At 37.9% G+C, this 26230-nt stretch overlaps 2 protein-coding genes and 1 long non-coding RNA gene across 10 annotated transcripts in view; 1 reads left to right on the forward strand and 2 right to left on the reverse strand.

Moving 5' to 3' along the window:
• Window positions 1-2569, reverse strand: part of Ppp4r3b (protein phosphatase 4 regulatory subunit 3B) — a 45311-nt gene extending 42742 nt beyond the window's left edge. For 3 of the 5 annotated variants that reach the window (XM_034508720.2, XM_034508718.2, XM_034508722.2), the window contains exons 1-2: window positions 1485-1768; window positions 245-300 (exon numbers count right to left, since the gene is read on the reverse strand). In XM_034508720.2, the coding sequence (XP_034364611.1) occupies window positions 245-300; window positions 1485-1626 (198 nt within the window). In that variant the 5' untranslated portion in view covers window positions 1627-1768. Of the gene's footprint in view, window positions 1-244; window positions 301-1484 lie in introns of all 5 variants that reach the window. The other 2 variants (XM_034508719.2, XM_034508721.2) reach the window with 2 other exon arrangements.
• LOC143443025 (uncharacterized) lies at window positions 1389-16400 on the forward strand. Of its 2 annotated transcripts, none has more exons than XR_013111699.1 (3): window positions 1389-1533; window positions 1982-2105; window positions 16271-16400. It is a non-coding gene; the product is annotated as an uncharacterized LOC143443025 (long non-coding RNA). The 2 variants fall into 2 exon arrangements; XR_013111700.1 differs by lacking the exon at window positions 16271-16400 and adding an exon at window positions 15067-15205.
• The window catches only part of Pnpt1 (polyribonucleotide nucleotidyltransferase 1), a 32684-nt gene continuing 14702 nt past the window's right edge, over window positions 8249-26230 (reverse strand). Inside the window, exons 14-29 of one of the 3 annotated variants that reach the window (XM_034508724.2) lie at window positions 25403-25473; window positions 24619-24655; window positions 24034-24100; window positions 23865-23954; window positions 22479-22532; window positions 17791-17897; window positions 16925-16996; window positions 16775-16838; window positions 16244-16327; window positions 15362-15445; window positions 13955-14061; window positions 13818-13873; window positions 11815-11893; window positions 11008-11055; window positions 9673-9846; window positions 8249-8558 (exon numbers count right to left, since the gene is read on the reverse strand). In XM_034508724.2, coding sequence (XP_034364615.1) covers window positions 9688-9846; window positions 11008-11055; window positions 11815-11893; window positions 13818-13873; window positions 13955-14061; window positions 15362-15445; window positions 16244-16327; window positions 16775-16838; window positions 16925-16996; window positions 17791-17897; window positions 22479-22532; window positions 23865-23954; window positions 24034-24100; window positions 24619-24655; window positions 25403-25473 — 1179 coding nt within the window. In that variant the 3' untranslated portion in view covers window positions 8249-8558; window positions 9673-9687. Of the gene's footprint in view, window positions 8559-8991; window positions 9077-9486; window positions 9847-11007; window positions 11056-11814; window positions 11894-13817; window positions 13874-13954; window positions 14062-15361; window positions 15446-16243; window positions 16328-16774; window positions 16839-16924; window positions 16997-17790; window positions 17898-22478; window positions 22533-23864; window positions 23955-24033; window positions 24101-24618; window positions 24656-25402; window positions 25474-26230 lie in introns of those variants that run through there. The other 2 variants (XM_076937983.1, XM_034508723.2) reach the window with 2 other exon arrangements.

A 26230-nucleotide genomic window follows, 5' to 3' on the forward strand; every position in this document is an offset into this window, starting at 1 on the left:
TTAAAGACCAAAGAATACATTGTATTGCAATACAAATAGTGGCTCAATTAAAAACAACGTTAAATCACCAATATAAAAACTACTTTTCAATTTGAAACTCTCACACTGAAGGGAAATACATATGGTACCTCATTTTAGTTACCAAACTTTTTTTCTTGTCTGGAAAGTATTCCCATCTTTGTCACATAAATACATCCTGGATCACAGATGAAGTCTTTCAAATTAAAGATAAACAACTACTTGCCTGCTGTTTCTGATATGCAGTGTTTGGATTTATCTTTGACTCCAAGAGTAGAGATCCTGAAAGAAAAAAAAAAGTCTCAAATTATAAAACCTTCAATAGCACACATCTAACAAACATTTCATGTCTCCTCACCTGCTGAACATCTGAAGCTACAAATGTATTTTAAATCATACTTTCTCTCCAAATATAGGCTACATATTTAACTTTGACTATTTCACCCTACCTCCTCCATATGCCGTTAGAGGGGGGAAAAATGTGAAATCAATATTCAGACTATGAAATAACTAAAACTTTTAAAGTCTGATTGACCATTTGAAGACTAAACTTTAACAAAAGGTGTTTCACTGCATTTCCTAACAAAACAAATTACAAGGACCTCGGAGAGACTTAACATGCAAATTATATTTATCCCTTTCCTTTGACAATGAACAACCCCCCCCCCCCATAATGTGGAAATAAATGCCTCTAACTACTAAAAGGGACTCTGTACTAGTACAACATTTGCCCAGAATAAATCTAAGATTGCTACTCTTTTATTACCTGAATGCATTAGTTGCTCCAATTGGGCAGCTCTTGAGTACAGGTAGTAGCTGCTTTATTATGGCTGTCGGTTTTTTAATAATACTAAAATGGTTTCTACGAATTCTGCAATCAACAAATACAATCTCACAGTCTGCTTTAGTTTTCTAACTTGCTGAGATTGTGGAACCCACTTTTTCCACTCCCTACAATGGCAGCCTTGAAGGGATCAAAAATTAAAGACGAACGTGCTTGTATGTTTCGTGGCAACAGTCTGTACTAACTCTGAGAAAAAGTCCGTTTTAGTTTTCCCCAGCACCTGGCGATTGGAACAACTGAAACTTGTTTTTATGGCCCTCAGAAAAGTTTCTCTAAACCTTTTATACTAGACGGGTGCAACCGACACGACTGTAGCTAACTAAAGCGGGTCGGGGGTGGGTGTCCGAGATTCCTATCTGGTCTTCTACTGACTTCCCACTCATCACATTCTAAACCTCAACAACCGGGTAAGGAAGGAGTCAAATCCTTAATAGGGATGGAGGCGGAGAACTGCGAGTTCACGTCTGACGGAGAGTAAATCCAGGCCCAGTAGTTTGTTTTTATCGTAAAGAAGGGCAGGCTCAAGACCAACGCGCTGTCCCTAGCGGTGCTATCCGAGTCTACAGTACCGGAGCCCAGAGCCGGTGCACTGTCCCCGACCCCACCGTCACGAGACCCTTACCGTCGGACTCTGCACGAACCAGCAGCGACATCCCTTTGAGCTCCTCTACGTAAGTGGAGGAAACGTGCCCGGTGCCTCGGTCGTCCCATTGCCGGTCTTCGTTCAGGGTATAGACCTTCACTCGCCGCCGTGTATCCGACATGGTGGCTACTGGCCCCACCGCTCCAGCCGCCACCTCCTCGCTCACCTCGCCGGTACCCTCACTCTTGAGAGCCGGTAGTGGTGGCGGCGGCGGCAGTGGCAGCGGCTCCGGAGAGGCCCGAGTTTACCATGGCTCCAAAGGTTTGGCCGCGAGAAGGGCTGACCAGAGCCGCCGAGAGCCCTCCGCTCGTGGTCTCCGTTACCCCTCCCTCCACCCCGGCGCACAACCACCCTCCCTTCCCTTTGCTCCCCAGAGCTCGCTCGCTCTCCCGCTGCCGCCGCCCGCCGCGGTTACTACTACAGATCCGCCATCTTGTAACCCGACTCTCTCAGCCTTTCTCTTCCTCTTCCAGCAGGTTCGTACGGGCTGTCCTAGCAGGGGCTACGGCGGCCGACGAGTCCAACGCACAGTACCTTTACCTCCGAACACGCTTCCGGAGAGGCTGACCTCGGCGATCTCGCGAGGAGTGCGCCGCCGAGGTGGGCCGGCCTAGGAGGGACTTCCTCCTCTTTCGGCTCCGCCTCCTGGCTCGAGAATCTCAGTTGGGCGGGGAAGTCTCGCGAGCTTTTCTCCCTGCGGCACGGGAAAGCGTCTGTAGAGGGTTGCCGGTGCGATGGTGTTGCCGAAGTGTTCTTTCGGATTTGTAGGGCGGATGTTGGGCATGTGGCGGGCTGTCAACTCTGGGCTCGCTCTCAACAGCACAGAGCCCGACTGAGAAGTCCGAGTGCGTGGACAGGACTAGGGCGAAGCCAAGTGTAGGGACTCATCCTGTCAGCCCGAGAAGGGCTGGGGGCGGGGTTGGGGGTGTTTGAGTCTTTTCGTGAAGACGAAGGAAGGTCGAGCCCCTTCACCCATTAAAATCCGTTATAGAATCTGCGAGGCTTCTGCCGGGAAAGTGTTCCATGGCCACGGTGAGCAGTGGGCGATCTTAATGTTCCACAAACGCGTTGACAGTTCCTGTTGCCCGCCAGAGCGTTCTTCCGTTAGCCTCGTGGCCCCGAGCATTAAAAGGCTCGGAGAGAGACCGGCCGCAGCGACGAGGCAGGCGCGGGCGGGCAGCCTCACACTCCTCGGGGAGCTCTCCGCCTCATGTGCCGCAAGATCGAAGGGTTCCCGGCGTTGAGTTAACGTCGCTCAGTGCGCGACGCTCACCCGAAGGCCGTGGTTCCCCGTGTAGTAGTTCAGCCGCCTCTCCGTTCCCTTAGGTGGTCCTTCATCTCGGCCAACTCTTGGCTCTAACCTGAAAGGTGAACATGGGGCAGGTGCACTTGTTGGTCCCGCGGTGTCTTTCGGGAGTTGTAGTCATCACTCACTATGCTTGTCAAAGTGTGCTTATGTTTTGATGAGTTTAGTTAGGTGTGAACTCATCAGCCGTACGTTTAAAGGGGTGTCTTATGATTTCAAAATGTGATCTATCATTGCTTTTTTTTTTTAAAAAAATGCACAAAGGACCAAGAAAATTAGTCTGGTCTGCTGCCCTTTGCCTGTAACGACTGCACACGGGAATACTGAGACAGGAGCATCTTTTTGAGGTCCAGGCCAGCCTATGGTATGTAACAGGATTCTGCCTTTGATAAAAGGACTTGAATCACTGTACATAAGTCCCTGATATTCTGTGATTGACATGGACAAAATGCACTTTGAGCGGGGAAAATACTTGTTTTGGAAAGGCCGTAGTGTTTTAGCCCACAGTGTTTTAGCCTGTTAGAGGACACCCAAGGATTATTTCTAAGCATCCTTCTCGTTGCCTACTCTAAAGGAGAAAAGAACTTTAGCAAGAGCACCGGACAGATCCTGGAAGCCTTTAGGACAGAAATTTTAGGTGTCCAGAGTGTTCTCTGTAGAGATAGTGTTTTGGCTCCATTAATCCTATGGACTTGTAGACGCAGGGGCAGAAGGCTAAAGCAGGGCTCTACAGCTCAGGGTCCAGCTCATGCTGTAGTCTGGAAACATCACTGTGCCATAGCCACACCTTCCCCAAGAGTCTTTTACAAGGAAACTACAACTCCAAAAGGCTGTAGCCCAAATTAGCCCCTGATGTCCTTGGTCTTTACAAGTAATACCTTTATATGTAAAAAATTAAAAGGCAAAGAACTTGTGCAATGCAAGGTAAGTCTCTTCAGCGCCTGCTTCCTGCTATTCAGTTTTTCTCCAGAAAACAGTGACTATATCACTCCTCACTAGAACTCTCTCACTGTGTATGTGAGGTTAGTTAGGTTGGGGGCAGTTCCTTGGTGTGTGGCCTATATACTTGTACACTTGATTTAATGCTACTGTCACCATCTAAAAATGTTAAAGCATTTTTGAACATTTTCTTTCTTTTCCACTAGGTTTCATGCTGTACCTTAGAGATCGTTTATTATATCCAAATGTGTCTATACTATAGTTGTCTTTTGATGACTTACATGACTGTTTCCAGGACTCAAATCAATCCCAATATCTGTGATGAAGTCTCTTATATAAAATAGCATGTTTTGCTTATAACCTATAATGTCATGCAGAATAATTTGTATCATCTCTGGATTATATTACTATAAATATTTTATATACTTATATTACAATACAAATGCCACACCTTTTTAAAAAAGATTTTTCATTACGTGCATGAATGTGGTGCATGAATGTGGTGCATGAATGTGTGTGTGTGTGTTTGTGTGAATATGTGTGTGTGTTTGTGTGAATATGTGTGTGTGTTTGTGCGTGTACAGAAGGTTTTGGAGGCTCTAGAACTGGAGTTATATTGTAAACAGCCCGATGAGTTCTCTGCCAAAACTCTTTAACTGCTGAAATATTTCATCAGTGCCATAGAGGCTTTTTAAAAATGACATTCATTTGGTGAAGGGAGGGTCTGTGCTACAACATAGTGTGGAAGTCAGAGGACAATTTTCAAGAGTCACTTCCCTTCTTTCACCATATGTGTCCTGGAAATCAAAGTCAAGTTGTCAGGCTTGGTGGAAGCACATTTACCCATGGAACCATCTCTTCTGCTTGATACAGCTATTTTTGCAGGGGGAAAAAACCTCAAACAAAAAAAAACCCCAAAAACCCTCCCCTAAGCCATATGAGTTTGGTAGACTGTGTATGTAATACATATGTATATATATGCTAACTGTTATCACTTTCACTTCTCTGAGGATCAGAACTTCTTTGAGATCACACACACACACACACACACACACACACACACACACAGACACAGACACACACACGTGTATGGGAGTTACTAGAAAGGCTTATAGGCTATGGTCCAGCTAGTCTAACAGTCGCTGTCTACAAATGGAAGGTCCAAGAAAGAATCTAGTAGTTTAGTCTATGAGGCTGTATGTATTTGGCAGAATCTTGAAGAAGTAGGCTCCAATGAAGAAATGGACTTGTCAGAACAAGTTGGCAAAGAGAGCAAACTTCCTTCTTCCATGTCCTTTACATAGGCTGCCAGCAGAAGGTGTGGCCTGGATTAAAGGTGATCTTCCTACTTCAAATGATTTCATTAAGGAAAAAAAAAAAATCCCTGTGTACTCAGGTTACTGTCTTAGTTGGGGTTTTATTGCTGTGAAGAAACACTATGACCATGACAACTCTTATGAAGGAAACCATTCATTGGGGCTGGCTTACAGCTTAGAAGTTCAGTCCATTATCATCATGGCAGGAAGCGGGCAGCATGGTCCTGGAAAGGTAGCTGAGAGTTCTACATCTTGTTCCACAGGCAGCAGGGAGAGAGAATGTGCCACTGGGCCTAGCTTGGGCTTCTGAAACTCCAAAGTCCACCCCCAGTGACACACTTCCTCCAAGGCCATACCTATTCCAACAAGGCCACATGTCCTAATATTTTCAAATAATGCCACTCCCTGTAAGCCTATGGCGGCCATTTTCATTTAACTTCAGGCTTTACTTGAACTTATCCAGTTGCTTGTGTTTTAGTTAATTCCAGATGTAGTCAAGTAGACAACCAAGAATGGCTATCACAGGTGGTATACTAAGGCAAGAAAACAAGAAGTAAGATTGCATTTGCAGACTAGTTTTACTTAGTTTCTGACACAATGTGGCCTCTTTTTGCTGACAATAACCATGATGCCTGTGCAAAATTTCAGGCACCTGAAAAATATGGAGGAAATAATTAGAGACTGCAATTGAGGTATTTAGGATATTTCAGAGATTAAATGTAGGACCCAAGGTATAGACTTAAGCTTAACTTATTTCTTGGAATTTTAAGGGTAGATATAAGATTCAAGATTCATGGACTGCTATTTAAAGGTATCTGAATGCTCAGCCTAGTCATGGCTATATAACCAAGGCTCTGGTTGGAAAAACCTGAAGCCTTAAAAATGTAGTTGAAAGCCCCTTAGTGATTTTGATATTGCAGAAAGCACTTTTCTTTCCTGTTGAAAGTCCTTTACTACTTGCTGATTTTCTCTTCTCACTCTGAAACCATGGTAACTAGGTTTAAATCTGTGGGCACTGCTGGGGAGATTACACACCGAAGGAACTAAATGTTGACTGTTGGATTGGGAAGTCAGATTACACCTGGTATTAGATTTTCATAGTGTTCAGTTAAGAGGCTTCATAGACTTCATTGACTTGCACTCTTTGGGAGCAGGTATTTAACTATAGCATAGACTACAGACATAGGACAAAGTCATTGCAGGCTTAGTTCTTCAAAGCCTGGAAAGGTGATGGCTTTTGCTGAGAAAAGTGGAGATGAACTCTCTACATAGCAGCTTTGACTCCTGGAGAAGACAGCTATTTCCTTTGATGTGCTCACTTGTAAATCCTACTTGTTTTGTTAAGTGGTTTAGGTGGTCATCTGGAAGTGTTTTTTTTTTTCTCTGATACCCCTTTTAATTTCATAACATTGATAAGATCACCAGAAGTATTGAATAATTGTGTTTGTTTTGTTCCTGACTTTGACAGCCATGCCTTTAGTGTTATGTTTCTAATACTTAAAAGATTTATTTATGTGTATATATCACGTGCATTCAGGATCCTGCTGAGGGCAGAAGAGGTTGTTGGATCCCTTGGAACTGTAGTTTACTGGTGGTTGCCATAAACTACCACTGTAAGCCACCATGTGGGTACTGGGAACCCAGTCCTAACTGCTGAGCTGTCTCTCCAGCCCATTTCTAATTTTTGACTGATATTTGCCCAACTATGATATTATATACATTGATTTTTATAAGTCACTTCTATGGCAACTGGTGATATGTTTTCCCCTTAATATTTTTATTATTTTATATTTTATGATAATTACCTATGTATTTTATGCTTTTTTTTTAGCATCATCTTCTAGTTTATGAATTCTTCAGAATTATGGTAATTTTATAGGCACAATTTAAAACTATTTATAGGCATCATGAAATATGGTGTTTTTCAGTACTCCCAGCACATGTAGAATAAAGTTCATTCTTAATTCTTAAACTGCTTTACTGTATCTTATCTTCATCTGCTTATGAAACAACTACGACTTAACAGTCTGCCCCTCTCCTTTGTCATCATTCCTTAAAGCCAGGCTCACCTAGTTGACCTTTCTATAGTAAGAAGCAATTCAAATTCCACTGCTTAGAAAGTTTCACTTTGCCACGCCCCCCCACCCCCCCAGTTTTCTCTACCCAACCTAGTTTTTTGAAAGATCAGGTAGAACTGTTTTAGTTTTTGTTGACTACTAAGTCTTGCTGTCACTTAAGTGTAGGGTATGGGACTTGGCTGTGAAACTCAAGGCTGTGATGCATTTTCACTGTAACTTACATTGCTTTTTATCCCTTGACAATGAGTCTTTTATATTTTCTTTTCCATTTCTACTGCCTGTCATCTTGTCAATTTTCATGAGAAAGCATTTGTCAAAGCCTGTTAAACTGTTCATGATTCTCTTTCCTTGGAAATAACTAAGCATATGCTTGTCTGATTAAATGTTTTGAAAATAATTACCTGCTAATCTCTACTTGTTATATTCTTAATACAAAGCAAAAGACTAAGCATTGTAAAATTGGTTTCTAAAATGAGTTATTTTTGCTTCTGGAGTGAAAACCTCTATCTGAAATTCTCTTTCTCAAAATGTCTTTACATTTTGCTTCCTCTAATTCATTCATGTCTCCTTTTAAATATCTAGTCATTGAAGTGGCTCTGTATCATTTCATTTGAAACAACAACTTCTTATCATGGACGGTATCAAAGCATAGAAACCTAACTAGGACAGATCATCCCAACCCTTTATTCAAATGCTTTTCTAATTGAAAGCATCTGCCACTGTGTCATGTGTTACATACTTGTTTACTAAGGATGTTAGAACTTTAGCTCTGCTTGCTGACATACTACACATGTCATAGTGCTAAGTCCATGGTAAGTGTTGAATGAATGAATTTAGTTTGGCTAAGTTGAATGAGACAGCTGCTGATGTTCATGCTTCTTAGATCCAGAAGTTTAAGATGTTCAGGAAGGAAAGGAAAATAGTCACATAAAACACATGGTTTGAGCCAGGAAGATGACTCAGCAGGTTAAAGTGCTTATTGTAAGCTTGATGACCTGAATTTGTTTCTTAGAACCCACAAAGTGGAAGGAGAAAACCACCTCCCAAGTTATTCTGATTCCTATACATGCACAGTAGTTTGTAAGTGCACAAAATAAATAAATGTAAAGAAAAATTGAACACTAATTTATGATATGTCAAAATAAAGGTCATAAAGGAGCAACTTGCAAGGACTATAAATTAGTTCTTGGCATATGATAGTCCCAGATTAAATACTTAGAAATTGTGAAAAACTTTCATGATTTAAATAAAGATGAGCGGACGCTCTGGCACGAGTGGTAGGCTCCTGATTTAAGCAGAAGTGATGGTGCTTCTATTGTTGGTGTTAGTGAGCCGTCCGTTTAATTCTGTGGCACTCCCCTGGAGTTCCAAGAACTGGCTTTGGTTTTTCCAAATTGTTAGCAGTTTAGCATACCTTTGAAAAATAAAAGCAAATATAAGAAAACCAAATTAAAATTTAGAAATTCTACCATTAAAGGTTACTGTCCCTTAAATCAAGGATTCTGGTGGTCACTACTACTAAATAACAGTATATTAATTACAGAAATAATTTAATTGTTCATTTTCAGTTACTTTACTATTTCAGAACATGTAATATGCTGAATTCAAAACTCTAATATGCTGTTTTAAACAAAATAATGTTTACTGACTTTAAGCATAAACATTATCTTAAAAATCTTTGGCTTAGACAAGTACATATTTAATATCTTATAAGTCAGCCCCAAATCAAAAATTCACGTATATTTTTTATAAGATTAATAAAAGGAACATAGTCTAAATTATGTAGTATTTACTTTTTGTGGACTATTAGCATGTTTTAAATTACAGCAATGAGCTGGATATGGTGGCTCACTCATTTGATTGATGTGGTGTCAGACAGGTGGATTTCAGTTCCAGGCCTGCCTCTGCCTGGTCTAATGGGTTCTAGGGACCCTGTCTCAAAAGAAAAGGGCAATGGATTGGACAGTTATCAGTTATTTTTAGATATTACATCAATAATCTTTATATTAGGTAATTTAAAAAAGCAAGTTACTCTAGCAAGAATTCCATTTATAGGATTCATTTCACTGTATTTATGGTCTTGTGACCAATTTGAAAGACATCATTAGAAACTGAATCAAATTAGCTCCCCCCAATTAAATGTATAATTGCTCTGAAACTAGTAGTAGGCAAGCACAGCTGAGGAGCAGAGAGAAACTAAGGGGAGTGGCTGTTACTATGTATGAAGAGAAGGAAAGATAAAAAAAGATCTTTGGGAAGGCATAAATGATCTATTAGTTTTCAATAGTTTACAATTACAGGAACAGAAAGGTAATCTTTCCTAAGATATAAAAATAGCTTACTTTTAATAATAAATATTTATTGATTTATAATCCAAATAAGAATAAACAAATATAGGTTACTCCTGAGATAAAAAAGGCACATGAAATAAGCATTTTAATACAAATAATTATATTTAAATTATATATAAATCTACACAGTAAACAGGACTATTAAAATTTGCTCTGCAGAATATCACCATTGAATACCATTTCAAAAAGGAGTTAAGGGGAAGAACTGGATGATGACTGTGAAATAGGCTCTCCCATTACAATGCTGCTTCTATCATTTAATGTTTTGAGAACAGTTGTAGCTGGAGACTGAAGAACTTTACGAGAAAGCCTCATTCTTCCATCAGCTGGATCACGGCCAAAGTATTTGACCTATGTTAAAGAAACAGATTAAAGTTGATATGTAATTTCAAAGATATAAATTTATGTTGTCCAAATAAGGTAGCAATTAATATTTGTATGTGTCTAATAAAAGCACAGCTTAGTTCTATGTAGAGATACACTCAACAAATATAATCTGGTTAAGTAGCTTTTATAAAAAATAAAAAGAATCCATGTATATTTCCATATGCTTGTAATCCTAGCACTTGTTGTCAGGAAGCTTGCTTGAATTTGGGGATAGCCTGAGCTACTGTACAATGAACTCCAGGCCCATTGGGCAATAGTAAGATCTTATTAAGAGAAAAACCCAAAGCCAACTAACTAACCAGCAAAAACTTCGAGTCTTCTGGTAAACTAGCTGGGCCTTTTAATGGTCTCTTGGTCCCTATACTGTAAGATGAAAGTTACAGTTATGATTCATATAGGGCCTTCTAAACCCATTTCTGCAAATTTGGTAGGGTGCTTACATCACTCACACTTTCTCTACTACTCAGGGACTATTATACTAGAGTATATTTTTCTATGGAAAAGGCAAACAAGGGTGAAATGTGCAGCAGGTTTAAAGTCCTCTTTGATGTAAAAAACAAACATGTGGATGGATGCTGTATTGGGTTTAATCTTTGACCAAAGCTGCTTAAAGAATAGGAGTACAGACTGGGAATAAATTTATGGCCTTAGTTATTCAGTTATAACCAGAACAGAATGTGGTGCACCCAACACACCAGATTATGAACAACTTTTACTCACTGATAGAGGATTACAAGATAAGGTCAGTTTTATTATCAGAATTCTAGGCCCCAGCAACATTACCCTTAGTAAGTTCAAAAACATGTCAAGTACAAAGGCTCAACCACTCAAAGATGACAAGGCTTTCAACCATGTTATCAAGTCTATCACCAAATGATAGACTGCACAGCTCTAAAGGTTTTTTCTTTGTGTGTGTGTATGTTTGAGGCGGGGGTGGGGTGGGGGTGGGGAGAGACAGAGAGACAGAGATCTTGAGGGAAAGAGTCTTATTTTAAGTCCTTAGCAAGTCTGGTTAAGCCACCCTAACTTATGATAGAAGTTAAAAGTGTTTACTCTTTCAAAAAGACTAATTGGAACTTGAAGCACAATTTACACCTTTAGAGATGATATATTGAACACAGGTACCTGAATTTCTTGGCCAACCTCTAATCCTAGGGCAGTGGGATGTTTAATCTGAAAAAAAGTTAATATATTAGTTATATATAATAACCACAGAAGTAAACATCTTTCCCCAAGTGAACAGCTATATTTGTTTTTCTGTAAAATCGAAAATATCAAAGTAGAAGAAAATGAAGGCTACACAAAACCTTGTAGATAACTTTTGTGTGCATTGATAAACATGGACTAGGAAAGCAGCTCACTCAATGTTAAGAGTGAATAACTGAAACATTAGCTGTAATAGGTGAATATTCAAACTATAGTCCTATAAAGAGGGCTGTTCATTGTTTTAGATTTCACCACTGCAAATGTTAGTGGCTGGGGAATCTAAGTGAAAGCATATGTGTATTCCGTATACTGAAACTATTAATAGGCAGAATACACAATTCTCAACAATTCGGTTGATTTCAATATTAATTGTTTTTAACAATTAGAAATAGTCAGCTGTGGGTTGGAAAGATAGCTTGAGAAGATAAGAATACTTGTTACACAAAAATGAGTTCACATCCCTAGCATCTATAAAAAGCTAGGGATAGTTGAGCATGCGCCTGGGACACCAGTGCTGTGGGGAATGAGGAGAGAGAAGTTCTTTGGAGCTTGCTAGCCACCTGACTAGATGAGAAATGGCAAACCGCAGGTTATGAGAGATCAAGTTTCAAGGGAATAAAGTAGGGAGTCCCGGAGGAGGACACTTGGTATTTTCTTCTGACCTCCATGCACACATACTGACACAGTGCATATCCACCACACACACAAATTAGGCTTTCCTTTTACCTTTCGTTGGTCAAGTTGTGAATTATGAAGTAGCACTGCAGTCATGTTTGGATACAGTTTTACCATCACTCCAGTGTCTCTACAAAAAGATACCAGATTGGTTAAAACAGTAAGTATGTGTACTAAGAAACAGAACCTATGATCTTAAAGGAGTATCAAACAAATCCCAGACCATATTCTTGGAGATTATATATTATATAATTTATTATTTATTTATTTATTTATTTATTTATGTGACAGGGTCTCTCTCTATAGTCCTTGAAATCACTCTGTAGACCAGGTTGCCCTCAAACTCAAAAAAAAACCCATATGCCTCTGCCTGAGTGCTGGGACTAAAGGCATGTGCCACCTTGCCTGGCTTCTAGGATACGTTCTCATGATTATAAAAATTATGACTATGCAACAAATATATTTCTCTCATCCCTCTCTCCCTGTCTCTTAGTCTCTGTCCCTCCTTTTCCTGTCTTCATAGTGTTTAGGATTGAACCCAAGACCTCATACATAAGACCTAATAAGCTACATATCCTGAGGCCAAATCCTTTTTTTCTAATAGAAAATTATGCCCTATGTTTATGAATCATATTTGTGAATCAAATGACCAAGAAGGACAGAGAAAAAGAAAAACCTGGGTTTTTCTTTGGGATTTATGAAATTTTATTATTTTAGATTTTTTATACATGTGAATGTTTTGCATGTACGTATATGTGTATGTCTGTGTACCACATATGTGCCTAGTGCCTGTGGAGGTCAGAGGGGCATTAGATCTCCTGGACCCAGAATTATATACAGATGGCTGGGAAAAGTTCTTTTCCTTTTTTCTCTAGCCTGAAAGCAACCAACTATACTGCTTATTTTTCATCTGTAGTGTTAGATTGTCCCATTCCCTTTCTACCCCACCCAGAAATGGTATTCTGAGGTAATGTCAGCTGGTAGTAAGACTTTCAATATCTGTAGAAACAATAACAATGAAAAGGGAATACTATCTGTATGTTTTAGGCTGTTTGCCAAGAAAATTATGGTAGAGTGGTAGAACATGTGGTTTGAAAATAAAATATGGTAGAAACTGGTTTAAGGAAAACATTCTGGCAGAAAAACCCATTATAGAACCATGTTACTGAAAACCTACATAGTGGCATAGAAAATAAAATTTAGCTTAAAAAATAAAGGATTGCATGAGGCTGGGGATGTAGCTTCAGTTGGTGTAATACTCATATACTGAAGGCCCAGAGTTTGATTCCCAGCACTACATAAACTAGTCAAGGTGGTAGAAGCAGAAGGATCAGAAGTTCAGAGATGGTTGGAGAGATTGGCTCAGCAATTAAAGAGTATTGCTGCTTTTCTAGAGGACTTGGGTTTGAGTCTCAACACACACATGGCTGCTTACATTGGTCTGTAACTCTAGTTCAAAGGACTCTGATGCCTTCTTCAGGCCTCTGTAGATACCAGATACACACGTGGCGCAAGAAATACATGTAAGCAAAACACCCATATATACAAAACATAATGAGTACAACAAAATACAAAAAGGTGGTGAGGCTAGAGGCACAGTTCAGTGGTTAAGTGCACTTCCTGGTCTTCCAGAGAACTCAGGGTTAAATTCCCAGCATCTGCCTGGTGGCTCACAACCACCTAACTCCATTCTCAGAGAGTTCAACACCCTCTTCCCTCGTCAGGCACTGCACAGTGAGAAGACATACATGCAAAACATCCATACACACAAGAATAAAGAGAAAAGCCAGAGTCATTCTCAGCTACATACTGACTTTTAATCCAGTCTGGGCTAGAGACCTTGACATATACACAAATATCCCCCATCCCCCTGTCTTTCCCTTCCCTCCTTCCCTCCTTCCCTCCTTCCCTCCCTCCCTCCCTCCCTCCCTCCCTCCCTCCCTCCCTCTCTCTCTCACACACACAAACACACAGCTACTGGCATATATCTAAATATGAAAATCTGGGCTTGCAGTAAGTCTTTTAAAAGTGAACCCATCATTTACTTGAATTACCTGATTTCAGTTATTGTAGCGGTATAAACTGCTCCAAATTCTAATTGTTGCTCTTGCTGTAAAGTATAAAATAAACCATTAGACTAATAAGGATAACAGAAAAAATAGGGGCAAACTATCATAAGATGTATACTCACATCATCTCTGCAAATTTCTGTAATGAAGTCTCTTGCCTCATGCATTGCAGTAGGTGTTGGTGCAAATATGGAGAAGGTTTCTTCATCAACCTGACTAATTGTTACACCTTTAGAATAATCCCAGCATCATGGTGAGGGGTGAGAGGGACAAAAAAGAGGTAACTTAATACATTAAAATTAGCAATCTCATTACCAGAGGTGACTAATCTAAAAAGCAACTATGAGAATAGGGGAGGGACCTCAAAGCAGCTGGGTTGGTTGCTTGCATGCTTGATGATTGTTCCTTAGTGAAGGGAATTGCTCACCAAGAAGCATACACTGTTCTGCTGCCAGGTACCTGGCATTTTACTAGACTCTGGATATAATAGTAAATTATGTACTACCATATTTTTTAGGCTATTTTTTTTAAGGCTTTTGTTTTGCTCTTTATGACTAGAAATTATACCAGAATACTTTCATTATCTTGGGTTTTTTTTTTTTTTTGGGGGGGGGGGGCAGTGGTTTTGAGACTGGGCTTCTTTGTATAGGTCTGGCTGTCCTAGAACTCACTCTGTAGACCAGGCTGTCCTCGAACTCAGAAATCTGCCTGCCTCTGCCTCCCAAGTGCATTACAGGCGTGTGCCACCACTGCCTGGTGAGTTTCTCACTCTTAACACTGGTTAAAGCAACTCTGCTTCTTGTTGTCCTTTACAAGTCCAAAATGAGTATTAGGCCATCTAAACATTCTTCTAGAAGAAACAAAACATAAATATTTCTGGATATATTCTTTGTTGTTGTTTTGTTTTTTTTTGTTTTTGTTTTTGTTTTTTTTTTTTGAGACAAAGTCTTCAATAAATGTAACCTTGGCTGTCTTTGAACTCAGGCTAGCCTTGAACTCATAAAGATTCACCTGCCTCTGCCCCTGAATGCTAGGATTAAAGGTGTGCACCACCACACCTGGCCTCTGTATATATTCTTTAAACAAAAAGATTCTGAATGAAACTAAGTCAAAGCAGTAGAAGTAAGAATGTGTAACCCCTTCGAGTGTTCCCAAAAACTAAAAATTATTTGGGAATTTCCAGTTTTAAATGTGAAAGAAGTATGATGAATTTTTTTTATCCTTTCTCTTTTAGCTGAAGCAGAGTCTTGCTATGTTTGTCCTCCATGCTGCTACCAAATATACCTGGATCACAGGCATATGCCAACACATGCTGCTTTGTCCTTCTTGAATATGATTGAGGATTAAGACTTGGGGACTTACAAGACAGTCCCACAAAAAAACTCATAGTAAATACATTATGTTTTTCTTCTGGACTTTGTTTTCTTTTATCTCTCAAATACTATTTCTGGAATAGCACAGTAGAGATAAAACAGCACACTTACATGGTTTGGATTTAATAATACCCTCAAACTAGAGCTAACTCTTACCTGTCTCAGCCTGGAGTTTTTTTAAGTTATATCCACCAGGCCCAATGAATTTTGCTCGTTTTGATAGTGGAACCTTTATTGTTTCTGAAATACAACGCAGACAAATAGGTAAAAAAAGGCATAGACGAACCTAAACATATGTACAAATCTTTCATTACAAACTAGGAGAAATTTGTTTGACTAATATTAATGAAAAATGTAGAAGAGTATGTTCTCAAATTTAAAGTTTGGTTTTCTTGCAATATATATATAATTCTTTTTAAAAATAATATATAAGAACACAGAATTTTCTGTATTGTGACTTTTTTTTTTGTTTTGTTTTTTTTTTTTTTTTTTTCGAGACAGGGTTTCTCTGTGTAGCCCTGGCTGTCTTGGAGCTCACTCTGTAGACCAGGCTGGCCTCCAACTCAGAAATCTGCCTGCCTCTGCCTCCCAAGTGCTGGGATTAAAGGTGTGCCACCGCCCGGCTGTATTGTGACTTTTGATACATGTATTCATAGTGTAAATATCTATTCTCACTTTCCATATTTTTATGGAAAGAATATTTAAAATCTTTTTTCTAGGGCTGGTAAGATGGCTAAGTCAGAAATGGCATATGCTGCCAAGCCTAATAACCTAAGTTCAATTCCCAGGCTCATATGGTAGAAGGAGCTAATCAATTCCCACAAGTTGGACTCTGACCAACAGACAAAATGTGGCACGTGCATGCCTCACCTACACATACACACAAATCAATAATCATAAAAGAAATTTTCTTTGAAAATATTTATCAATAATGTACTTAAATAGGTTTATTTTGTTAGGAGAAAAATGTTTTAAAATAGTAGTAAATGTTTAAATATTAGTATTATCAAGCTATCAGCAATAATTTTAATGTCTTACCTACAACTGGTCCATTTTCTTTTCTAGATGCTCGAGGTTTTGAAATCGTTTTGCTCATTGTCTGCAGTATCTCCTTCTTTGCCACTAGAAGAAAAAGCAACATTGGTAACTCCATCAAATAAGTATGATCTGAAATAGTTTCTATGGTGTATAATCCAAACTCTAGCTCACTAGTGAAAGTTCTTCATATTTCAATCACCTTAAAAGTTACTTCTATTCCTCACTCACTTTTCCAAACTAACTCAGAAAGTTTCTTACTTTGTAGAAATTAATATTTCACTATTTTTTCATTTGAGTAGTCAGTGTGATCAATAATTAATACTTGATCATGTTAAGTTACATTGCTGCAACTCTTCCAGTTTTAATGGTTCTGGGGAGCAAACCCAATTCCTTATACATCACAGGTGAACATTCTGTTAGTCAGCTACACTGAAATTTGAAAGCAATATTGACTAGTAAGTTTAGGGGGAATTGTAGGTGGCATTAACAGACTTGACAGAAATGAGAGAAGAACAAGGCACAGTGACTTACCTGATGCTTGTTGGATGGCTTCCATTATAATTTTAATTGGTACTCCAGGTAACTTAATATCAGCCTAATATAGAACAGCCAAAAATAAATAGTAGCTCATGCCATTATTTAAATATTTAAAACGTGAAACAGGATGGTTTTCAAAAATACCTGTAATGCAGTTATTCCTTTGTTTGTACCGGCTAATTTGAAGTCCATGTCACCATTGTAATCTTCAATTCCCTTCAACAATTTAAGAAATTATAGTAAAGTTTTAAACAAAACAAATTCACCCAGTCACTGTAGAAGAATTTCAAATTCTAGCTCTGGAAGTAAGCTGTATCCTCTAAGGTTAAATGCAAAGAGCCACCTCTGCTGCTTGATTGCTGTTCCATCGCACAAAGCTTGTCATTGAAAATATCACTTTATGTTTAGCTCATGCCTGTTTCTAAAAATACATAAAAAATTAATTTAGAATTATCCCTAAGGAACCCATTCTTGATAAGTATATAGTAATACATAGCCTTTAAAATCCAAGGCCAGCGGGGAAATGAACACTGCTCTGTTCCTGAAATGCAGCGGTTCTCAGCCTTCCAAATGCCTTCAACACAGTTCCTCATGTTGTGATGATCCCCCATAAAGTTATTTTCGTTGCTACTTTATAACTGTAATTTTGCTACTATTATGTATCATAATCTGTGTTTTCTGATGGTCTTTTGTCTTCTGATGGTCTATAAAAGGGATGTTTACTCCCCCTAAAGAGACTGTGATATACAAATTGAGAACCACTGTTCTAGGCTGAGTCTTCTATATGTCTTTATTATTATTAATATTATTATTTTTAATTTTTTTATTTTTTTCAGACATGGTATCCCCACATGACCCAGGTTAGCCTGGAACTTGCTATGCAGTCTAAGTTAAACTAGGACTAGTCATTTTTCTGCCTCAGCCAATGAAAGTGTATGCTACCACGCCTGGTCTAAGCATGCACTTTTATAGATATACTTCAAAGTGTTTCAAACTGGGAATATACTTGCCAGAATATCTGTTAGCAAACGATAGTCTTCTATTTCACCTTTCTCTGGATTGGTTTTGGTAACCAATCCCACTGCTACACCTGCAACAGCAGATGAAATTGGGACTCCTATAATTAAAAACAACAACAAAAAAGGTTTGTATATAATGCATGCAGTAGCATAAGACAGGCTGAAATTCTGTTGACTTTATTTTAATATAAGATGGTGTCCTCTAAATTATCAAATGGAGTTGAAAAGGCCCTATTTCAGTTCATTTTGATCCTTTAATAATGTAAATACCTATCATAAATAATGTAAATAAAAACAATGCCTGTAAAACAACAGGTAATATCTATACTTGGCAGAAACCCAATAGAGCAGACTCTTATCTACACTCTGCTATTCTGCTTTGGTTGCTTCTTCTAACCCTATATTTGTCAAATTTTCTAAGCCTGAACCTTTCAGTTCACCTCCCCATAGGAGAACTATTAATATAGCTTTCTAGGAAATTTTTGTATACAACTACAAATGGAATCATAGTCTTTAAATTCTTATTTGTGAGAAACATGTTATGTACATTATCTGATATCTTGCCCTTTTTAAGTCATAACAAACCTACAGCATTCTAATACCCATATATATAACAAATAAATAAATAAATAATAAAAAGTACGTATCTATGTTTTCCTTGTTATTTTGAGATAAGATTTTACTGTGTAGCTGGGTATTGGGTTGTCTCAAACTCAGAATCTTCTTGTCTTAGCCTCTCAAAGTGCTATGGTCACAGGTATGTACTACCATGTATGGCTACAAACCAATTAAACCAAGAATCTCCCTTATAGTCCTGGCTGGCCTTGAACTCATAGAGATGTGTCTGCCTCTGCATGTGGATGCCATAAGAGGGCAATGGATTCTCTGGAACTAGAGTTACAGATGGTTATAAAACACTATATGGGTACTGGGACCAAATCCAGGTCCTCTGAATGAGCATGAGTGAGCCATCTCACTAGCTCCTACAATGGTATCTTAACTGCCTAGTCCTTCCACCTGGATCTCTTGGCCAAGGCCTAGATCTGCTTAGACAAACTTTCTTGGAGTTCTCTATCAAAACAGAATCTAGTTAAGTAAATAATAAAATATAAAACCCTTTAAGTTCTCCATAACCTGCTTTTATATTTGTGTCTGCTGTGGTGATGGGATGCTTAGAGCAAATGCTCCTGCATGCTAAGCAAGCACTGTATCATTATACCCTCAAGCTGGAGATTGTTATTTTAAAAGATTTTTAAATTGTGAGTGTGCTATGTCTGTGGACCAGAAGAAGGCATCAAATACTTCAGAGCTGATGTTATATGCAGAAGTGGGTGCTGGGAACCAAAATTAGGTTCTAGCTCCAAACTGGGGGTCCTAAAATGTTTTGGACATTGGGTGGCAAGAATGAGAATGTCCCTCATATGCTTAGTATTTGAACATCATCCTCAATTTGTGGTGCTGTTTGGGGAGTTGATTAGACTATGCTGGAGAAATATATCAGTGGAGGCAGGCTTTTAAGAGTTTACAGACGGGCCCCACTTCCAGTTTGTTTCCTTTTTTTTTGCCATTGAACGTGTGATCTCTCAGCTTCCTGTTCCTGCAGCCACGCTTCTACCTGCCATGATGGATTTTCTTTTATCTCTGGAATCATAGGCGAAAGGGAATTCTGTCTCAAAATGCAAAACAAAACAACAACCCATCTCAAGTAAATAAATGAATAAAGAAAGGGTTGAAGAATGGCTCAGTGGTTAAGAGCATTTGCTGCTCTTGTAGAGGACTTGGGTTTAGTTCCCAACATCTACATCAGGCAGCTAATAACCACCTGAAAGAATAGATCCAGGAGATCCAGCTATTTCTTTTGACTTCTGAGGATACCAGGCAGGCATGTGATGTTCGTATATATAGGTACAGGTACTCACACATACAAATAAAATAAAAATAAAAATAAAATCTTTTTAAAAAAAGAGGAAGTAAAACAAAACAAACATGTTTTACCCTGCTCAAGTGGCCTTGTTCATTTATCACTTCAGTGGTTCCTTTGAATACATTCAGAAACATAACCATGCTATTTTATAACTCATCATTTTGCACAGGCTACTTGGTCCATGTGAATTCTAAACCATGTTTTCAATATGTCTGATCCTAACCTAACTATTCAACCTTTAAACTAGGAAAAATATCATGGCCTCTAACTCAGTTATCCTCAACTTAATTTATTATTTTTCATTGTGTAACAGACATACTTATCAATTTGCTCACTGGTATTTTATATTCATTTTTGTACCTTTAAGTTTTTTTAAAAAATAGATTCCATTTGTGTCACTAGTGTGCAGGCCTGGCTTAGGGCATAGAAGCACTTATCTCTTTGAACTAGACTGCATATTTTCTCTTGATCGTTTCTACAGTACTTGATATTAATTCTTATCAAATTCAATATTTTTACATGTGTTTATATTTTTTCATTTTTTTTAAGAGAAATAAACTTTAGTGGATATGATGGTATACTCTTTTAATCCCAGCACTCTAGAAGTGGAGCAGAGGTAGGCAGATCTCTGTGAGATCAAGGCCAGCTTGATCCAAAGGAAAGCCAGGGTTACATAGTAAGACCCTGTCAAAAAATGAATAGATTTTATCACTTAATACATTAGTTACCTTCCTTTTTCTTTCTTCTCTTTTTGAGACAGCCTTGCTGTGTGGCTCTGGCTGGTCCCAAACTCGCTATCTTGCCACCAGAAGTTGGGATTACAGCTTCCCTTATTCCTTTTCACTAATATCCTTTATAGTGGGAGGTCATTGTTGTTATGGAAAGGGAAAGGGAAAGGGATGATGAAGCATCCTTGAAGTATTCTACCTGGTACCTCTCTCCTATACACTGATTAAATTAACCAGTCCCCTTTGTTTATTCTTCAACCAGTCATAGATGACTTACCTATTATTTAGTATAAATTTCTGCACCATTTACATAAAGATACCTACATTGATAAGATAGATTTCTAGATAACAGTATCCATCCACCTCATTTGGAATTTAGCCACCCCCACAAATAACAATAAAGTGAATTAGAGACATTATTTATTTCTCTTTAATATCTTCTAGCTCCATTTTCTAGTCACTTTCCATTCTAAAATACACCCACCCCACTCCCTTTTAAAGAGATTTTATTTAGTTACTGTATATGTATGGGTGTTTTGCTTGCATTTATGTGGGCCTAGTGCCCAGAAGGCTCGAAGGCATAAGATATTCTAGGACTGGAGTTACAGATGGTTATAAGCCACTACATATTTACTGGGAACCAAATCAAGGTCCTTTCTAAGAGTAGCCAGTGCTCTTACATGTGTCCAGCCCTACACCTGTCTTTCATGAACTACTTAAGAGTCTTACGAAGTCTGACAGTTCTAGTTTATAGAAAGTGTAGTCTTGCAAAAGCAACAACTGCCTATACCTTATGTCTGTGCATCACCACTGGCAGTATAACTCATTAGTCTAAACCTGGAATCCTCTTAGACTTCCTTAGACAGGTCTTTGTCCTGTAATCCCAGCTACTTGGGAAGCAGAAGTCAGAGGATCAGGAGTTCTAGGCAAGTCTGAACTATCTAACACTCTGAGGCGGAAGAAAGTCTTTTGCCTTTCAGATAATCTTTTCTCAGTTTTCTTCTGAAATAGAATATAAGTCACTTTGGCCAGTCTCGAACTCAGAGATCTGCCTGTTTCTGTCTCTGGAGTGCTGGAATTAAACCATGATTCTTGGCTGCTCTTCTTTTTTTTCTTTTTAAATATGAGACTTGGATGAGAAATGCAGCCTCTATGAAGACAAATGACTTTTTTGCTCATCACTATGTCCCAAGGACTTAGATCAGTGTTTGATTTATAGGTATTACACAGTGAAGACTGGTAAAATGAATGAATGAAGACAAACAATAGAAAATTTAATATATGTACCTCTGCTGATAGAACTGGGAAAAGATCATTAGCAGTTTTTGTTTTGGCTTGTTTTAAGTTTTACTGTTTCTATGTAACATTAAAATATACTCACACAACTGTTTCACTTGCTCTTTGGATTATCCTCCTTTCTAGATTTCACATTTGTGTTGTAAATGGTCAAGCTTAACAGAGAAATCATTGTGTGTCCTCTGTAATACCTGCGGATGCCTTTTCTCTTTCTTTTTGAATAGCACTGTAACTACCAGAAATGGTTTTTGAACACCTAAAATATACTCTTTCTCTTTTTGTGTCAGACTCAGGGTTGCATCAAACTATTTTCAGTATACCTTCCTATATGATTGTGTGCCTACTTTTAGAATGCTACTTTCTCTAATATAGTGGCTACTATAAACCGATTCAGAGACTACATGGTTACTCTCTCATGGATTCTAAATGCTTTTGTTTACTAATTGAAACTGCTTTATTGACTAGAATCAATTCTGGAAGTCCCCAGTTTTGGAAGTCGAGAATGGATATTGGGTCACCTAGGCAAGTATTTATAATTTCCAGTGTGTTATAATTTTCCAGGGTTTTTTAGCTAAAAATAAGAGCTTCAGATAATATCTTTCTGATGTAATTATATTATGTCTAGCCTATGATTTTGACTTTTGTTAAATTTAATCTAAACAAATCTTATATTCTGTACTAATGAAATATATATGTAAAACACTTAACAGTTTTGAGATGTAATTCTTTACCTGCATCCATTAATGCCAAACTTCCACCACATGCAGATGCCATAGAAGATGACCCTATTGGGGAAGTAAAAAAAAAAAAAAAAAAAAAAAAATACTTGTGTTGTAATATATTAATTTCTTAGAGCTAGTGTTGCTTATTTCCTTATAAATATTATACTTGAACATAGTCCATAGTCTTCCTTCTTTGTAAACTCACTTGATGGGCTGGGAGATGACTAAGTGGGTAAGAGTACATGCTATGCAAGTATCAGAACTAGAGTTTGAATTCCTAGCACCCATTTAAAAAAAGCCGGGTGTGTGGCCAAATGCACATGGACCCCCAATTGTCACAAGGTGTAGATGCAGGAGGATCAGTGTGTTTTGCTGGCTGCCAGCCTAGCTCCAGGTTCAGTGAGAAACCCTGTATCAAAGCAACAAGGCAAAGACTGATGGAATAGGACATTTGATTTTCTCCTCTGCCTTCTGTTTGTCTGTACACATAAGTTTCTGTCACTTGCAATCCCAGCACTCACACCTACACCAATATATAAACAAATAAATAAAGATATAAAAGCATTAAGTCAATCTTTCTTAAGTTACAAAGGACAAGGCTACAGAGAACAATATGGTAACCACTAGGCAACAAGTAGTTACTTAAATTAATTGAAATAAGTGTATTTTCTCTGAAGTAAGTTTATTTTCTCCACTGAGTAATTTACGGGATTCCTATTATTACAAAGAATATTATTGTGCAGTTTTGCTGCAGAGACTCTGAACTCAAGAAACCCTCAGAAGGCCTAGCAATGTTTCTGCTGCATTAATCAGAAGGTACAAATACAGACACCCTAGCTCTCATTGGACCAGAAGTCTAGTCCTAATTAGTGGAGAACAGAAAAGTCTTCAGTTTAGATTCTGAGCTAACTTTAGTGTTTTGCTTTAAAATTTGTGACCACCTTTGTGGGCACTGAAGAAGTCTGTGCCCATTCTGCCTTAGTGACAAAACCTAGTCTTGACTCATGAACTCATTTATGTTATTTAATATTGACCTATTAGCTCTGTCTCTCTCTTGGTGTCCACTTATTTATCACTGGTATGAGATTGTTCGATCAATCCATTTGTTTTGACTGCTATTCTCTCCAAGCTTATCTTGCTCTGTTGCTTGTTTGCAAAAAATAAATAGCAACCAAAATTAGATGTATTATAATACATGCACAAAGAGAAAAAAATGCTTGCTTCAGAGTGCTTTCAAAATAACTTAATAGCTGAGAACAGATCAACTTAACATTTTTTCCTACAGCAGGCTCGAGACTCTGTGGTAGTAAACATGACATAACATAACCTTAGAAAAGTTAAGACTGCATCAGGGAATCTAGTCTCTACTAGGAAAGAAATATTGTAGTATCATACCATTTGATTCTAGGACTTCAGATGTAACTCTTATGGTAAAAGGAAAATCTTTGGGAATAACAGGACACAATGCTTTCTCAGCAAGAGCACCTGAATCAGAATAGAAAACATTAAGCAAAAAGCACCAAGTCTTTCTAAGACTATAGCACACTCTTAGAATTGTGCTCACCATGTCCAAGTTCTCTTCGATTTACACCAGTAACTTTGCCAGTTTCATTGGTTGCGTAAGGAGGAAACTTGAAAACAAATACATAAACACACATTAGTGACATGGGAAGGCCTCAGATACATTAGCAAAACAATAAAACAAATTATAGTACAATAGAACCCCACTTTGGTTCTAAAAAAAGTATATTATCTATCTGTCCATCCTCAGCCTGCCCATCTGTCTATAATCTACATATGTATTTATTTGGTAGGTGATTGAAAAAAATACAAAGTATATATCATATTAGTAAAATTTGCTATTTATATTGTGTAAGTAGATTAGAGGGTAGAAAAGGTTATGGTAATTTATTTCACTTAAAAATTTATTTATTTTTATTTGTATAAGTGTTTTGCCTGTATGTATGTCTATGTAAATGTGTCTGTGGAAGCCAGAAGGTGTTGGATCTGGAGTTAGGGCTGATATATCACAGATACATAATAAAATGTTAAGGGAATAGACACAAAAAGATCCACTATCAAGTTCTTTTAATTTTGCTATCTTGGAACATTTTCACAATAAAAATGTTGGGGAGAAAACTTATCTTACCTCATAGTGCAGCATGAAATTTTTATCTTTTACCCCACTACAAGAAAAAGGAATAACATTATAAGGACATATACAACTTACTTCTATAAAACATTAAAAATGATTTATTATAATTTTATAATTTTTATAATTTATAATATGCAAATATTATAACTTTATAATTTTAGAAAAATACATTGTTTGGAAACACAAAACTTGAGGAAGAGAGGATGAATGGGAATTTTTTTTTTTTTTTTTTTTTGAGATAGTCTCTTTGTAATGCTGTCCAGGTTGGTCTCAAATCCCTCACTTAGGGAATGCTCCTGTTGCAGCTCCATGAGAAACTGAGAGATGTCTTCCAACAGCTGAGACTTACAATTGAATTCTAGACTGACTGAGGAAAATAATTTTCCTTCCCTCCCAAAAAGGTCTTTTGTTGTTGCTTTTTAGAAGCCGGGTCCCATGTGTCTAGGCTGCCCTCCAACAATTTAGAAGAAAATATGGTTTACCAACAGAAAAGCATTCTCTGCAATCCTAAGTGTGTAAACAGAAAAATGTAGTGTGCTATACAAGTAATAATAAAGTCAGTTATGATGGCTCACATCTATAATTCCAGCATTCTGTAAACCTGAGGCTAGCCTAGGCTACACAGTGAGGCCTTATCTCAAAAGAACAAACAAACAAAATAGCAATGCCCTTTAAAGAGTTTGCTACTGATGAGACTAGAATAAAGTACCAGAATACACACACACACACACAGACTATTTAGTGAAACAACACAAAATATAACAAAAATGTAACTTACTTTATAGCTGTTATAATTTGGTCTGACTTAATACTGGATTCTAATGAATCAAATGTAACAGTACAGAGCACCTTAAAAAAAAAAAAAAGAAAAAAATTATTCTTTAAGCTTTAAAATACTAACAATAAAGATTAAAACCAAAAGGAAATATGTATTATACTTGCATAAGTAGTTTGTTGGTCTGTTCATTTGGTAATTGGTTGGTTTTTTTTTCTTGTTTTGTTTTGGAGTGTGTGTGTGTGTGTGTGTGTGTGTGTTGGGGATTGAACCAAGGGCCTTGAATACTAAGCACGTGATTTACTACAGAGCTATAATCCCAGCCCAAACAAAAAATACCTGATAATCTTACCTCTTTAAAAAAAAAAAGTGTACTATATAATACACATTACAGTGCCACCCACGGCAGTTATTACAGTAAGATTGACAAAAGAAGCTTCCTCACATTTTCATACAACAAAACAAAAACTTTCCTGTGTAAAACAAAGTTAATCTTTTTGTATTTCAAACACAGCCTAGAGATTCAACGTTGTATCATTCACAAGGTTTAGCATCAGTAGCAACTAGGCAACATTCTTAAGAGAAAGGCAAAGAATGAAAGAGAAGATCGGCAACTGAAGTAAAAGATTCCTTACAGCTACAGATTTATAACTGAGGACACTGAATAATGAATAATTAGAAAAAGACAGAAATATCAATTATCCAGAGATCAGAGGAAGCTCATTGGCAGAGCACTTAACTAATATGGTCTGGGTTTGATCTTAAGCATGGGATTAAGGGAAGAGGAATTTGGAAAGAAAAGGAAAATGGAGTCACCTACCCTGAAGGGAA

This window comes from Arvicanthis niloticus, chromosome 7 (genome assembly GCF_011762505.2).
Source record: "Arvicanthis niloticus isolate mArvNil1 chromosome 7, mArvNil1.pat.X, whole genome shotgun sequence".
NCBI lineage: Eukaryota > Metazoa > Chordata > Mammalia > Rodentia > Muridae > Arvicanthis > Arvicanthis niloticus.